Genomic DNA, 13,278 nt, shown 5'->3' on the forward strand with positions numbered 1-13,278 from the left:
ATCGCTTCCTTCAACATTTCAATCCTTTCTTCAACTTTTCCATCACTTCCTTCAACTTTTCCAATACTTCTTTCAACTTCCCATCACTTCCTTCAACTTTTCCAATACTTCTTTCAACTTCCCATCACTTCCTTCAACTTTTCCAATACTTCTTTCAACTTCCCATCACTTCTTTCAACTTTTCCAATACTTCTTTCAACTTCCCATCACTTCCTTCAACTTTTCCAATACTTCTTTCAACTTCCCATCACTTCCTTCAACTTTTTCATCACTTCTTTCAACTTTTTTAGTACTTCCTTCAGCCTTTCCATTATTTCCTTCAACTTCTGACCCCTCAAGGAAGGTTCCTTGATGTTGGTGAGGGGCTCTTGATTTAGGGAATTGGATCTGTGCTCCAGTTCCCCGAATTAAGCCTGAATGCCTTCCACATCCCCCCCCAGGCGCTGTATAATCCTCCGGGTTTAGCGCTTCCCCTTGATTATAATAATAATAATAATAATCCTTCAACTTCTCCATTACTTCCTTCAACTTTTCCATCACCTCCTTTAATTCTTCCATCTCTTCCTTCAACTTTCCCAGTATTTCTTTCAACTTCCCATCACTTCCTTCAACTTCTCCATCACTTCTTTCAACTTTCCCAGTACTTCAGCTCTTCCATTGTCAGCTTTTCCATTTATCTCACCTTTTCCATCATTTCCTTCAATTTTCAAATAATTATATTCAACTTTTATAAATCTTCAAGATTATCTACCATGGACTGTGTCGTCTACCATGGTCTGTGTCGTCTACCATGGTCTGTGTCGTCTACCATGGTCTGTGTCGTCTACCATGGTCTGTGTCGTCTACCATGGTCTGTGTCGTCTACCATGGTCTGTGTCGTCTACCATGGTCTGTGTCGTCTACCATGGTCTGTGTCGTCTACCATGGGTTCTATCATATCCCATGGTCTGTGCCGTCTACCATGGGTTCTATCATATCCCATGGTCTGTGTCGTCTACCATGGGTTCTATCATATCCCATGGTCTGTGTCGTCTACCATGGTGTGTATCGGTTACCATAGTCAGTGTCGTCTACCATGGTCTCTTTCATATCCCATGATCTGTATCGTCTATCATGGTCCAAGTCATCTACCATGGTATATATCAACTATCATGATTTATGATCTGTGTCATGTCCGACGGTCTATATCATCTACCATGGGAGGTCAGTCTCGTCAACCATTGTCTCGCAGTGTCATTTATCGTGTCTCTGGTGAACTATTAAAATGACCTAGAATTTGACTCCTTACAAAAAAAAACGTTAAAACATATTTATTTACCAGTTTTATACAATAAGTGGTTTAGGGTCAGGTTAAAGTTAGATCAGAGTAGATTTGGATAGGTTAGGTTAAATTAGGTTAGGTTAGATTGCGTTAGGCTATGTTAGAGGACGTTAGGTAAGGTTGTTTTATTAGGTTATATTAAGTTAGGTTAGGTTACATTATTGTAAGTTATGTTAAGATATGTTAAGGTTTTAAGTTACGTAGTGTTGAAAACAACTTGAATCAAATCTTCAGTTGTTAACTACTTAAAAACAGACCACCTATAAATATGTTGCAGTAGTACTATGTGCCATTACCTCAGAAGTACCACATGTGACTGAACGTCACACAGGCACTCTTCAGTGCCACCTTTTCGTAGTGATACGCTATCCCCCTATTACCAGATGCTCCTCACAGCTGGAGTGCCACCCTAATTCAAATGCCAATTGACTTTTAGAAGAATGAAGCTCTACAGTGGCACTCTCGATATCTCCACTAAAATTCTGGGATCAACGACTCTTGGAGTCGTCTACAGGTAATATAATATTAAACACACCTGGACTCAATAAAAACCTTACCAAAGCATAATAATGGAAGAACAATCCCTTGTTGACAAAGTATAAATAATGCAGGCATGATCATAGCCTTGACATGCACGCACTCGATAAACAATGACACTAATTCTAACACTGTAAAACAGGACTAATTACAGAAAACGTTAAGTGGTTCATTAAGACTTATTCTGAAGGTAGGGGTCGCAGTTGTGCTCTGGTTGGTGTGAGTTCTCAGGGTAACTGGTTTAAACTTCTGAGGTTATTACAGCAAGGTCATCGCTGCCGTGGTGGTGTTGACGAGGGGGTAGATTGGGGTACGGAGGTTGGGTAGACCTAGTATAAGGGGGCAGGGTAGAGCTGGAGGGGCGTGGCTATCCCGAGGGAGGGGCGGTTATCTGGTCGGCAAAAACTCGAGTTAAGTGAGAGCGGAGGTATATAAGGCCAGCAGCCACCTTCAGCCCACATCATCACCACCATGAAGTTCGCGGTGAGTTGTGTACACACTTCCAACTGCAGTGTCGCCCATTATATTCAATATCAACTTAAAAAATCGTCTGCAAGGCCAGCCAACATCACAGTATTATCTGGAAACTAATGTGACAAACAAAGTTGACCGTAGGTGCTAAGTGCTGCTTGAGAATCCTTCGTAAGACGAGTGGAAGACATCTTTTTCGTGTTTGTGGCAAGGTCACTAGAGGTCATCCTGATATATAGTGGCCAGCGAAGCCAGGTCACTAAAAATCACCCTGATAGTGACCAACAAAGCCCGGTCACACTGAAGGTCACTATAGGTCACGTTGACACTGTTGTTTCCTTAGCCAAAAAAACCCTCACATTTTGGGGGGTCATTTTCAAAATCAGAAGAAATATTAACTTCAAGTTTCGTTCACATAAGTCACAACAATTTTAAGGCCAACTTGCAGTATGATTGGTTGATCGTTCACGTTGTCTTGTTCACACAGTCTTATCATTGATCAACAATAATACGTGAAAGTAAACTAACTCATAATATAAAACAGATCTGGGCTTGAGAAGCAAAGAAAAAGGCGCGGGCGGGGAAGGGATAGAAGGAAGTGGGATAGAAGAATAGAAAAGCTTGGCAGAGGGAAGGAGATAGGCAGGAGGAAACGCATTTGGATCAACTCAAAATATCAAAAGCACTCACTCTGTTCAGCATTATCTCATCCTACTTTAAAAATCCTTTTTTTTTAACTCCCCCCCCACACAAGGGCAAGAGTAACATGAAAAACCTGTGACGCTTCTCTCGCTAGAGTGAAGCAGGTCACCTTGAACTCGGTCATGAGTCTCGCCTAATCCCCAGCCGGTACATATCTCCTCCGGCATCATAGTAATATTTGATTAGTTTATCGCTAGACATACTAACCCAGAAGAACAATAATAAAGCTGAAGATAGAGAGAGAGAGATAGAGGTAGGAAATGGCATGAGATACAAACACGTTGGTAAGGACACAGATGCATTACCTTTATCCTGATGATTTTTCGACTACAGGCTGAGCTTGATGAAGCAGACGGAGGAAGCGAAACCTCGCCAGTATGTCTTGGTTAATGCTGGATTTGTTTCCTTGGTTAGAGGAAAGTGAGAGAAAGAAATGGAGATAAGAAGAACTAGAACAAGAAACAGAGCGAAAAAAACGGGAGACAGATGAAGAGTGAAATAAGAGCAAAAGAGAAACATAAGCACAGAGTTAGAGAGATTCACAAGAGTTAGACAGAATAACAAGAGTTAGAATCACAAGAGTAAGACAGAATCACCAGAATTAGACAGAATCACAAGGGTTAGACAGAATCACCAGAGTTAGACAAAACAGGAGACAGGTCCAGCATCACCAGAACAGCAATATCAGTTACACTTTCCACTCTCTCCATCCAGACCTGTTCTGTTTTCCTCTCAAACGAACATAAGATTTCTGACATCACTCACTGTTTTTTTCACTGTTAATTTTTTTTTTTTTGGGGGGGGGAGGAGAGAATTTTAGCAGGTCATTTTTATTTTACAATTTCCGTCAATCAACTGGTTCTAATCTATCATGAAGAGTGTCTACGAAATTCAGGTTTGCGTCTCTGATCTCAATTATATTTTTCTTTGCAGCTTTCAGTCAACTTTCACTTGAAAGCTGATAATGCACTTTCGTTTCTCGTATGACTAGCGACTTTCACTGACCAACTTATGCACAATAACATGATCTTGCCATGAACCTTCCACACATACACACAGCTTTCTTCTGCCCTAACCTCCAGCCACTCGTCGCTACTCTTTCAGCTAGCCCCGCACCTAGAAGCTAATCTATCTACACACCTAACATTTAAATTGGAGTCTGTCGCCACGTCCTGAACCAAGATGTCAGTCTTTCAGTACTCCCTGAACCAAGATGTCTGAGCTAAGATATCATTCTCACTTCACGTCTTGATCTTGACACTAAGCTTCCAAGCACGGATACACCGAGATCAGTTGACCTAACAGTTAAACGTGAGACATCAGTTATCAGTGTTAGGTCAAAACCAGTTTCATCTCCTGATCTTCAAAACAAGAGAGAATACTGAAGCTAGAAACTGGTCTACCCTCCTGATAGGAAAGTCTGCATCAAGTAATTTATGGCGCCCATCCCACACTCACGCATATATGTCGCAATATATGGATCTGCCAAGTTCGGAGAAATTGTTTCTAAGCCTTATAATACCATTTCTCTCACGTATGTATACGTATGTATAGCCTATACATATTCAGTAATGGACGTTACGCAGAAGTTAATGATGTAGGTCGAGCCAATCAGGTTCATCAACTTCTGCTGCAAATGTTGCTGGAGCGGAATGCTTCGTGGAAGCAGCCTTGGCCTTCACAGCATTATGAATATGCTGTAATAACCACTCATCCCTCCATCCCAAGGCTCTGTATAAGCTATAAACCTAGTATTGGAATAATATCGGTTGGAATTATTTGGCAACAGTTTGTTGAATAAGTCACTTATGACACCACAGAGGGACTGAGATACCTGCCTTTGGCTCTCTTCAGTGGTCACCATCCAAGAAGAACCAAGAGCGAGGGAACTTCTTGACTCTTCCTTCACTGTAACAAGGTAATACCTAAGCAATGGTAAGCCATAGACACGGAGAGGAAAGCCGCTGGAGTCTAAGAAAATTTCCTGAGCCAGCATGTCAAGGAACTCGCAAGAGATTAAACCTTATAGAGTCATGAACTATTCGGGAATACAGTTAACCAACGCCAAAATTCCCTTAAGAAATAATGTCTTCTAAATATTTACTAGAGATGGGATCCACCACCAACATGGCGGAAGGAAAGAAGACGAAGGTACCGGAATGCATGAGAGATAAATATAATGGAATACAATAACATTTGTCTGGGATTTAGTGAACTCAATTGCCCGTCTATTGAAACATGGTCTGGAAAGCAAAATGAGAGATACATCCAGTCATCTAGGTTAGATTAAAAACAAGCAAGAAGGATAGTTAGAACTGGTCAGTCACTGTAGTGTCCTCACAGTCACTGTAGTATCCCTCACAGTCACTGTAGTATCCCTCACAGTCACTGTAGTACCCTCACAGTCACTGTAGTACTCTCACAGTCACTGTGAGATCCCTTCCAGTTACTACAGTATCTGTTACAGTCACTGTAGTATACTTTCCAGACAATAGTATACTTTCCAGTCACTGTAATATTCCTTGCAGCCATTGTATATACCTTCCAGTCACTGTAGTATTCCATGCAGCCACTGTATATACCTTTCAGTCCTGTAGTATTCCTTTCAGTCACTAGTATACTTTCCAGTTACTGTAGTATACTTTCCAGTCACTCTAGTATACCTTTCAGTCACAGTTGTATATCTTCCAGTCAGTGTAGTATAGCTTACAGCCGCTGTAATATACATTCCGGTCACTGTAGTATACCTTCCGATCATTGTAGTATCCCTTCCAGTCACTGTAGTGACTGGAAGGTATATTAAAATAACTGGAAGGTATACAACAGTGACTGGAAGGTATACTATAGTGACCGAAAAGTATACTACAGTCACTGTAGTATACCTTCCGGTCACTGAAGTATCCCTTCCAGTCACTATTGTATACTTTCTGGTCATTGTAGTACACCTTACAGCCACTGTAGTATCCCTTCTAGTCACTTTAGTGTTCCTTCTGCACTGTACTATACCTTCCGGTCACTGTTGGATACCTTCCAGTCAATATAGTATCCCTTCTAGTCACTGTAATATACCTTCCGGTCTCTGTAATATACCTTCTATTCACTGTAGTATCCTTTTCAGTCACTGTATATATTTCCCAGTCACTGTACTATATCTTCCAGTCACTGTAATATACAGTGACTGTAGTATACAGTCACTGAAGTATACCTTTGACTAGTATACAGTAACTGTATACTAGTATACAGTATACCGTATACGGGTATACTAGTATACCGTCCAGTCACTGCATTATCCTTTCTGGTTAATGCAGTTACTGTAGTTCCCCTTCTACTCAAGTAGTATACCTTTCAGTCACTGTAGTATCCCTTCCAGTCACTAGTATACCTTCCGGTTACTCAAGTATACCTTCTGGTTTCTCAAGTATACCTTCTGGTTTCTCAAGTATACCTTCCAGTTACTTAAGCAAACCTTCCAGTTACTCAATTATACCTTCTGGTTACTCAAGTATACCTTCTGGTTACTCAAGTATACCTTCTGGTTACTCAGGTATACCTTCTGGTTATTCTAGTATACCTTCCGGTTACTCTAATATACCTTCCGGTTACTCTAGAATACCTTCCGGTTACTCTAGTGTACCTTCTGGCTACTTAAGTATGCCTTCCGGTTACTCAAGTATACTTTCTGGTTACTCAAGTATACCTTCCAGTTACTCTAGTATACCTTCCGGTTACTCAAATATACCTTCTAGTTACTCAAGTATGCCTTCCGGTTACTCAAGTATACCTTCCGGTTACTCAAGTATACCTTCCAGTTACTCTAGTTTACCTTCCAGTTACTCAAGTATACCCTCTGGTTACTCAGGCATACCTTCCGTTTACTCTAGTATACCTTCCGGTTACTCTAGTATACCTTCCGGTTACTCTAGTATACCTTCCGGTTACTCTAGTATACCTTCCGGTTACTCTAGTATACCTTCCGGTTACTCTAGTATACCTTCCGGTTACTCTAGTATACCTTCCGTTTACTCTAGTATACCTTCCGGTTACTCTAGTATACCTTCCGGTTACTCTAGTATACCTTCCGGTTACTCTAGTATACCTTCCGGTTACTCTAGTATACCTTCCGGTTACTCTAGTATACCTTCCGGTTACTCTAGTATACCTTCCGGTAACTTCAACCTGTTTTCCCTTCCTTGTTATGTATCGTGTCAAATTTTGGCAATAAAATTCTGCCGCTTCTTTACTGTTTTTTTTTTATCTTGTCCGATCTTTGTAATGCATTCATGGAGTTCAATTAGATAGGTAGGATTTTACCTCATTGAATCCATATTCTTTGTTTTACCTCACTGAATCCATGCTCTCTGTTTTACCTCACTGAATCCATGCTCTCTGTTTTACCTCACTGAATCCATGCTCTCTGTTTTACCTCACTGAATCCATGCTCTCTGTTTTACCTCACTGAATCCATGCTCTCTGTTTTACCTCACTGAATCCATGCTCTCTGTTTTACCTCACTGAATCCATGCTCTCTGTTTTACCTCACTGAATCCATGCTCTCTGTTTTACCTCACTGAATCCATGCTCTCTGTTTTACCTCACTGAATCCATGCTCTCTGTTTTACCTCACTGAATCCATGCTCTCTGTTTTACCTCACTGAATCCATGCTCTCTGTTTTACCTCACTGAATCCATGCTCTCTGTTTTACCTCACTGAATCCATGCTCTCTGTTTTACCTCACTGAATCCATGCTCTCTGTTTTACCTCACTGAATCCATGCTCTCTGTTTTACCTCACTGAATCTATGCTCTCTGTTTTACCTCACTGAATCCATGCTCTCTGTTTTACCTCACTGAATCCATGCTCTCTGTTTTACCTCACTGAATCCATGCTCTCTGTTTTACCTCACTGAATCCATGCTCTCTGTTTTACCTCACTGAATCCATGCTCTCTGTTTTACCTCACTGAATCCATGCTCTCTGTTTTACCTCACTGAATCCATGCTCTCTGTTTTACCTCACTGAATCCATGCTCTCTGTTTTACCTCACTGAATCCATGCTCTCTGTTTTACCTCACTGAATCCATGCTCTCTGTTTTACCTCACTGAATCCATGCTCTCTGTTTTACCTCACTGAATCCATGCTCTCTGTTTTACCTCACTGAATCCATGCTCTCTGTTTTACCTCACTGAATCCATGCTCTCTGTTTTACCTCACTGAATCCATGCTCTCTGTTTTACCTCACTGAATCCATGCTCTCTGTTTTACCTCACTGAATCCATGCTCTCTGTTTTACCTCACTGAATCCATGCTCTCTGTTTTACCTCACTGAATCCATGCTCTCTGTTTTACCTCACTGAATCCATGCTCTCTGTTTTACCTCACTGAATCCATGCTCTCTGTTTTACCTCACTGAATCCATGCTCTCTGTTTTACCTCACTGAATCCATGCTCTCTGTTTTACCTCACTGAATCCACGCCTCTCTGTTTTACCTCACTGAATCCATGCTCTCTGTTTTACCTTACTGAATCCATGCTCTCTGTTTTACCTATTGTATTTCTAAAGAGGCATACACACTCTTTTTTACCGTTTCCGTTACTTTGTTGGATAAATATGTCAGGGAAACTTTTCCTTGGTTTTTGAGTATCTGCCTTGTACTGGTAGTTTTCCAGTCTTCTGGTAACACTTGTTTCTCAAGTTGTTTGTTGCAGATTTTTTGTATAGTACCTGTGTGTAGTCTCCTCGGTGTCTCGGGGAGGGGGGGGAGAATGTCTCGTGTCAGTATCTTTGATGCGTCTGGTTCCTTCAGGTACTTTTTTCACCTCTCCATCTATTGCAGTATTTCTTTCGGGACTCCATAAGATGGTCTCTTTCTCCTCGTTTCTTTTTTTATAGCTGTCCTGGTTCGGTTGAGAATACTTGGTTGTTTTGGGTTTCTCTCATATTTCTTAGTCTTTCTTCTTCAGTTCTTGCTAAGTTTTCTTTAGTATGATAACGTGATCTAATTTCGGGATTAGGGGGGGGGGTGGATTTAGGGTGGGTGGAATAGTGGGTGTGAGTTTTGCGTGGGATAAGTGTATACGAGATAGGGAAGACTATGCTAGACGAAGATAATAAGGATGGGTGATATGGGTGTGGGCTGGAGGTGTGGAGGTGTGGGGCTGTTGGGCTGTGGGGCTGTGGGGCTGTGGGGCTGTGGGGCATTAGTTGAACATTGGTACGCAAATGAAGGAAGGATGGGAAAAGATTTTCATTATTATTGTGTTGCCAAGATCTAACATACACACTTTTTCTGATTCTTGTCCACACTGTATCTTATTCTAGAGACAATGTTGTTTAATTCAGTTTAATGTATTCAGGGGAAAGCGTTAAGCTCGAAAAGGTTATACCTCATCTGGGAAAGGGGTAGTGAATCAGGTTTAATCCAAGAAAGGGGAGGTTAATTCCAATTAAGTGAGTGAAGAGTCCTTCATCAGCGTTAAAAATGGTCACCTTTAAGGACTGACACTGAATAGACTTTCTCACAACTAAGTTTCTCCTCAGTAGTCCTTCCCCTCGCCTCGAATAGTGCTTAGTGAATTTTTTTTTCTGTTTGTTGTGATGTATTAGATATTTTTTTCTCTCTGTATTTGCCTTTTACCTCTCTTTTTTATTTATCCTTTTGGATTTTTTAACATTTACATTATAATTGTTCGTTTTTCCCCGAAAACTCATTAGTGTTTGTCTTGAGGATACAGCTTCTGTCTGCTCTTAGAGCCAGGCTAGGCAGAGGAGAGACAGAGCCACAGTAGTAGACAGATGCTCGAGGTTCCACCACTCTTTGTGCTTAATGACCCACACGGGTTTAACACTTCATGATGTGTTGTATGTATCGTTGCACACATCATTCCTGGGTCTTACTTTAGCATGTCTGCGAACGTTTTTCTTCTAGTTCTGTTAAGTACGTTCATCCAGTCTCCCTTGTGTGTATACTTACCTGATGCTTCAGCTCTTGACTGCTGCCTACACACTGGAGTGACTTTTACTGTCTTTTTGGGCTTCCTGGATTTATATCAAGAAGTTGAGTAACACAAGTCTCAAGGAAATGTTATAATTAGCTGCATCATCGACTTAAAATAGCGCCGTTTTATCTATTTTTGACCCTTTTATGGAATCTGTCTTGACTGTATCATTATTGAAGTCAATCTTGTCTTCTTAACTTGAAAATTTTTTGTTCGAATATCTCGTTACTACTTTAGGTATGCAGTTTCATACAATATCCTCCAGATTTAACCCTGGTAAAGAGCCTATCTTTGTTTATCTTGCATTTGCCACGGATTATTTTGTATGCCTTGATCATATCCTCACTATTTCTCTGTTCTAGCACTCGCATTCTGTTTTCGTAGCTCACTTTTTTTCATCACAGATCACAGTCTTGATACACGCCGTGTAATATTCTTCAGTTTGATTCTTTTAACCATGCTAGTGTTCCAAACAGGTGCTGAATACTCAAGAATGGTCGCACACGCTTAATATGATCAACCTTATGAACGTGCCTTGGAGTAGGTTCCTAATGATCACTTAGTGTTTAAGACCTTATCCTTTTGGTCTTGAAGTTATTTTGTTTATGTTGGCTTGAGGAGTGGCTCTAGGTACTGGAAGTTCAACTGGCCATTCACTTTATTTCCTTAAGCTTATTTTTCCACAGATGAGTGTTTGCTCCCTGACCTGAAGGACACATTATTTCAGGAAATAATTCTTAACCGAAGTTAGGAATATCAGTTATTCTTGCTTCTAATTATTGGTAAAAGCGCTTATGAGTGAAAGATTTTGATGCAGAATACAGCACTCTCCATACACATCATATTTTTTTTTTAACTTCTGCTTTATTTTATGAAATTACTTATGATAATACGGACCAAAAACCTGTACCAAATCCATTATTATAGGTAATTCATGGAGATAGGCTAAATTTGCAGTGGTAATACAGCATACGAAAAGCACACAATTTAATGCAAATATCTTTCTTTTGTTACTGCAGGTGCTAGTCTCGCTAGTGACGGTAGCGTGGGCTGCCCCTGAGGGCTATAACCTGAACAAACCTCTGGGACTAGGGTTCCCCATCGGCGGCTGCAAGCATGGCGAAGTTCTCAATGTTGACGGAACCTGCGCCATCCCCAAGGTTACCCGCCAAGTCTTCGTCTACACTGCGCCTGAGCAGCCTCCGATCTATGGTCCACCACCAGTGATCCCTCAACCTGAGGTGGTTAGCAATATTTTGTTCATCCGCGCTCCTGAGCACCGTCCACCTCCTGAACCTATAGTTGTAGGCCCACCAAAAGTAAACAATGTAGTGTATGTGTTGAGCAAGCGTCCACAACACCTGGGACAGAAGGTCATCGAAGTCCCAGCACCCGCGCCCAAGAGCCCCGAGGTGTACTTCGTCCACTACGGCGAAGGAGAGAACCCAACCCTGCCAGGAGGTGTCGACCTCCAAACAGCCCTCAGCTCCGCTGCTCATGCCGGAGGTCAGCTGGTTGGAGGTGGTGGTGTTGGGGTGGGAGGTGGATTCGGTGGTGGCGTCGGCGTCGGTGTTGGAGGTGGATTCGGTGGTGGCGTCGGCTTGGGTGGTGGCGTCGGCGTCGGTGTCGGAGGTGGATTCGGTGGTGGCGTCGGCTTGGGTGGTGGGGTTGGTTTGGGAAGTGGTGCTGGCGTGGGAGGTGGACACGGAGGTGGTGTTGGTTTGGGTGGTGGCTTTGGCTTGGGAGGCGGTTTTGGAGACGATGACCTCAGCGACGAAGACTTCGGCGGCGTCGGTTTTGGCCTGAGTGGCGGAGTCTCTAAACCCTCAGGTCTCTACGGTGTGCCCTAGATGCCCCCACCCTTAACCCCGCAACAACTGCCGCTACCCTGCCGAGGGTAAACCTCATCGGCACTTCATACTCCCACTCCCGTGGCTCAAAACATGTGTTAATATTTATTTTTGTGGTAAAGGGGATCTGCACTCAGTGCGTGGTCTAGTCAGTCCCTGTTTTTCCATGTTTATCATCTTTCTCAAAAATACACCTTCTACTATGTTACCGATGTTTTCCTTAACCTTCTGAAATGTAGTGTTGATATTAATAGGTGCACATGGAGTGATACCGGGTGAGATACTTGTTCCTAATACACACATTTGACTATAACAAACACTTTGATACAATACACACATCCGACCGCTGTGAGCGTAAGACTTCAATACATACGTGACTATGGAAAAATAAACGCATAAGCAGTATAATGTGATCCTTTATTGACAACGTTTTGCCCACACAGTGGGCTTTATCAAGTCACAAACAGATCTACCTGGGTTAAGGGTACGTGAGTGCCAACCAAACAGTGGGCAAAACGTTGTCAATAAAGGATCACATTATACTGCCTATGTGTTAATTTTTCCATTGTGTCGGTATTTAATATCATTTATTTCCAGACGTGAATAACCCGTCACTATCATACGCGATCAGAACACATCAAGATAACACCTGGTCGCAGTAACAATGTAACATATCTCAGCTGGCAAAAGCAGTGGCATGATCAGGCCTCCAGGAGTGACATCACTCCCTAGAGTGACATCACTACCAAACGTTGTGAAGGATGGCATACATCGTCCACAAGAATGAAAGAACAGTGTCCACAGAGAGGCGCCATCTGCGTCAAACAGGTGATTTTAACGATGGAGAATAAGCAACATGGGGATCTTTCGCACTCTCGTGCGTCGTCAGGAGCTATGCGATATTGCAAGACAGCAACAGATAGGAAGGGAAATTCTCCTAGGCAAGGCGGTCCATGTCACAGAGTCTGTGACATGGGCGCCTATCTGTTGAGTTGTTAATTAAGAAAATGCTGATGAAGAAAATGGGGGAAGGCAGTGATTTCATGAATTGATCAGGGAGGTACAATATCTTTCAGGAGTTAGGAAAAGTCAGATGGGAGTGTAGGGAAAGTGAGTGAGGCTGTGGGGTGAATGAAAGGAGGTAAAGCAGCTGTCATGGGTAAGATCAAGACAGAAATGTTAAAAACAGGCGGGGGATATCGGTTTGGAGTGTTTAGTGCACTTGTTTAGTATATGAATTCAAAGGGGTAGAAGGTGCCTAGGGATTGGCAGGCATCATGTAGGATTCTTTTATGTATGAGAAGAGGGAATAAAGAAATGTATACGAACTTTAGGGGGGAAAAGCCTGTTTAGTATGCAAGGTAAAGTATATGGTAGAGTTATTATTACTGAAAGAATCA

The 13,278-nt window shown here is 42.1% G+C and overlaps 1 protein-coding gene across 1 annotated transcript; it reads left to right on the plus strand.

The window, feature by feature from the left end:
• The first annotated feature begins 2,280 nt into the window (after positions 1 to 2,280).
• On the plus strand, positions 2,281 to 12,086 carry LOC128685413 (ATP-dependent RNA helicase A-like). The gene is made up of 2 exons (XM_053771937.2): positions 2,281 to 2,341; positions 11,048 to 12,086. The coding sequence occupies exons 1-2, from the start codon at positions 2,330 to 2,332 to the stop codon at positions 11,876 to 11,878; spliced, it is 843 nt and encodes a 280-aa protein (XP_053627912.2). The 5' UTR covers positions 2,281 to 2,329; the 3' UTR covers positions 11,879 to 12,086.
• Positions 12,087 to 13,278: the final 1,192 nt, after the last annotated feature.

The sequence above is a fragment of the Cherax quadricarinatus genome, chromosome 8 (genome assembly GCF_038502225.1).
Source record: "Cherax quadricarinatus isolate ZL_2023a chromosome 8, ASM3850222v1, whole genome shotgun sequence".
NCBI lineage: Eukaryota > Metazoa > Arthropoda > Malacostraca > Decapoda > Parastacidae > Cherax > Cherax quadricarinatus.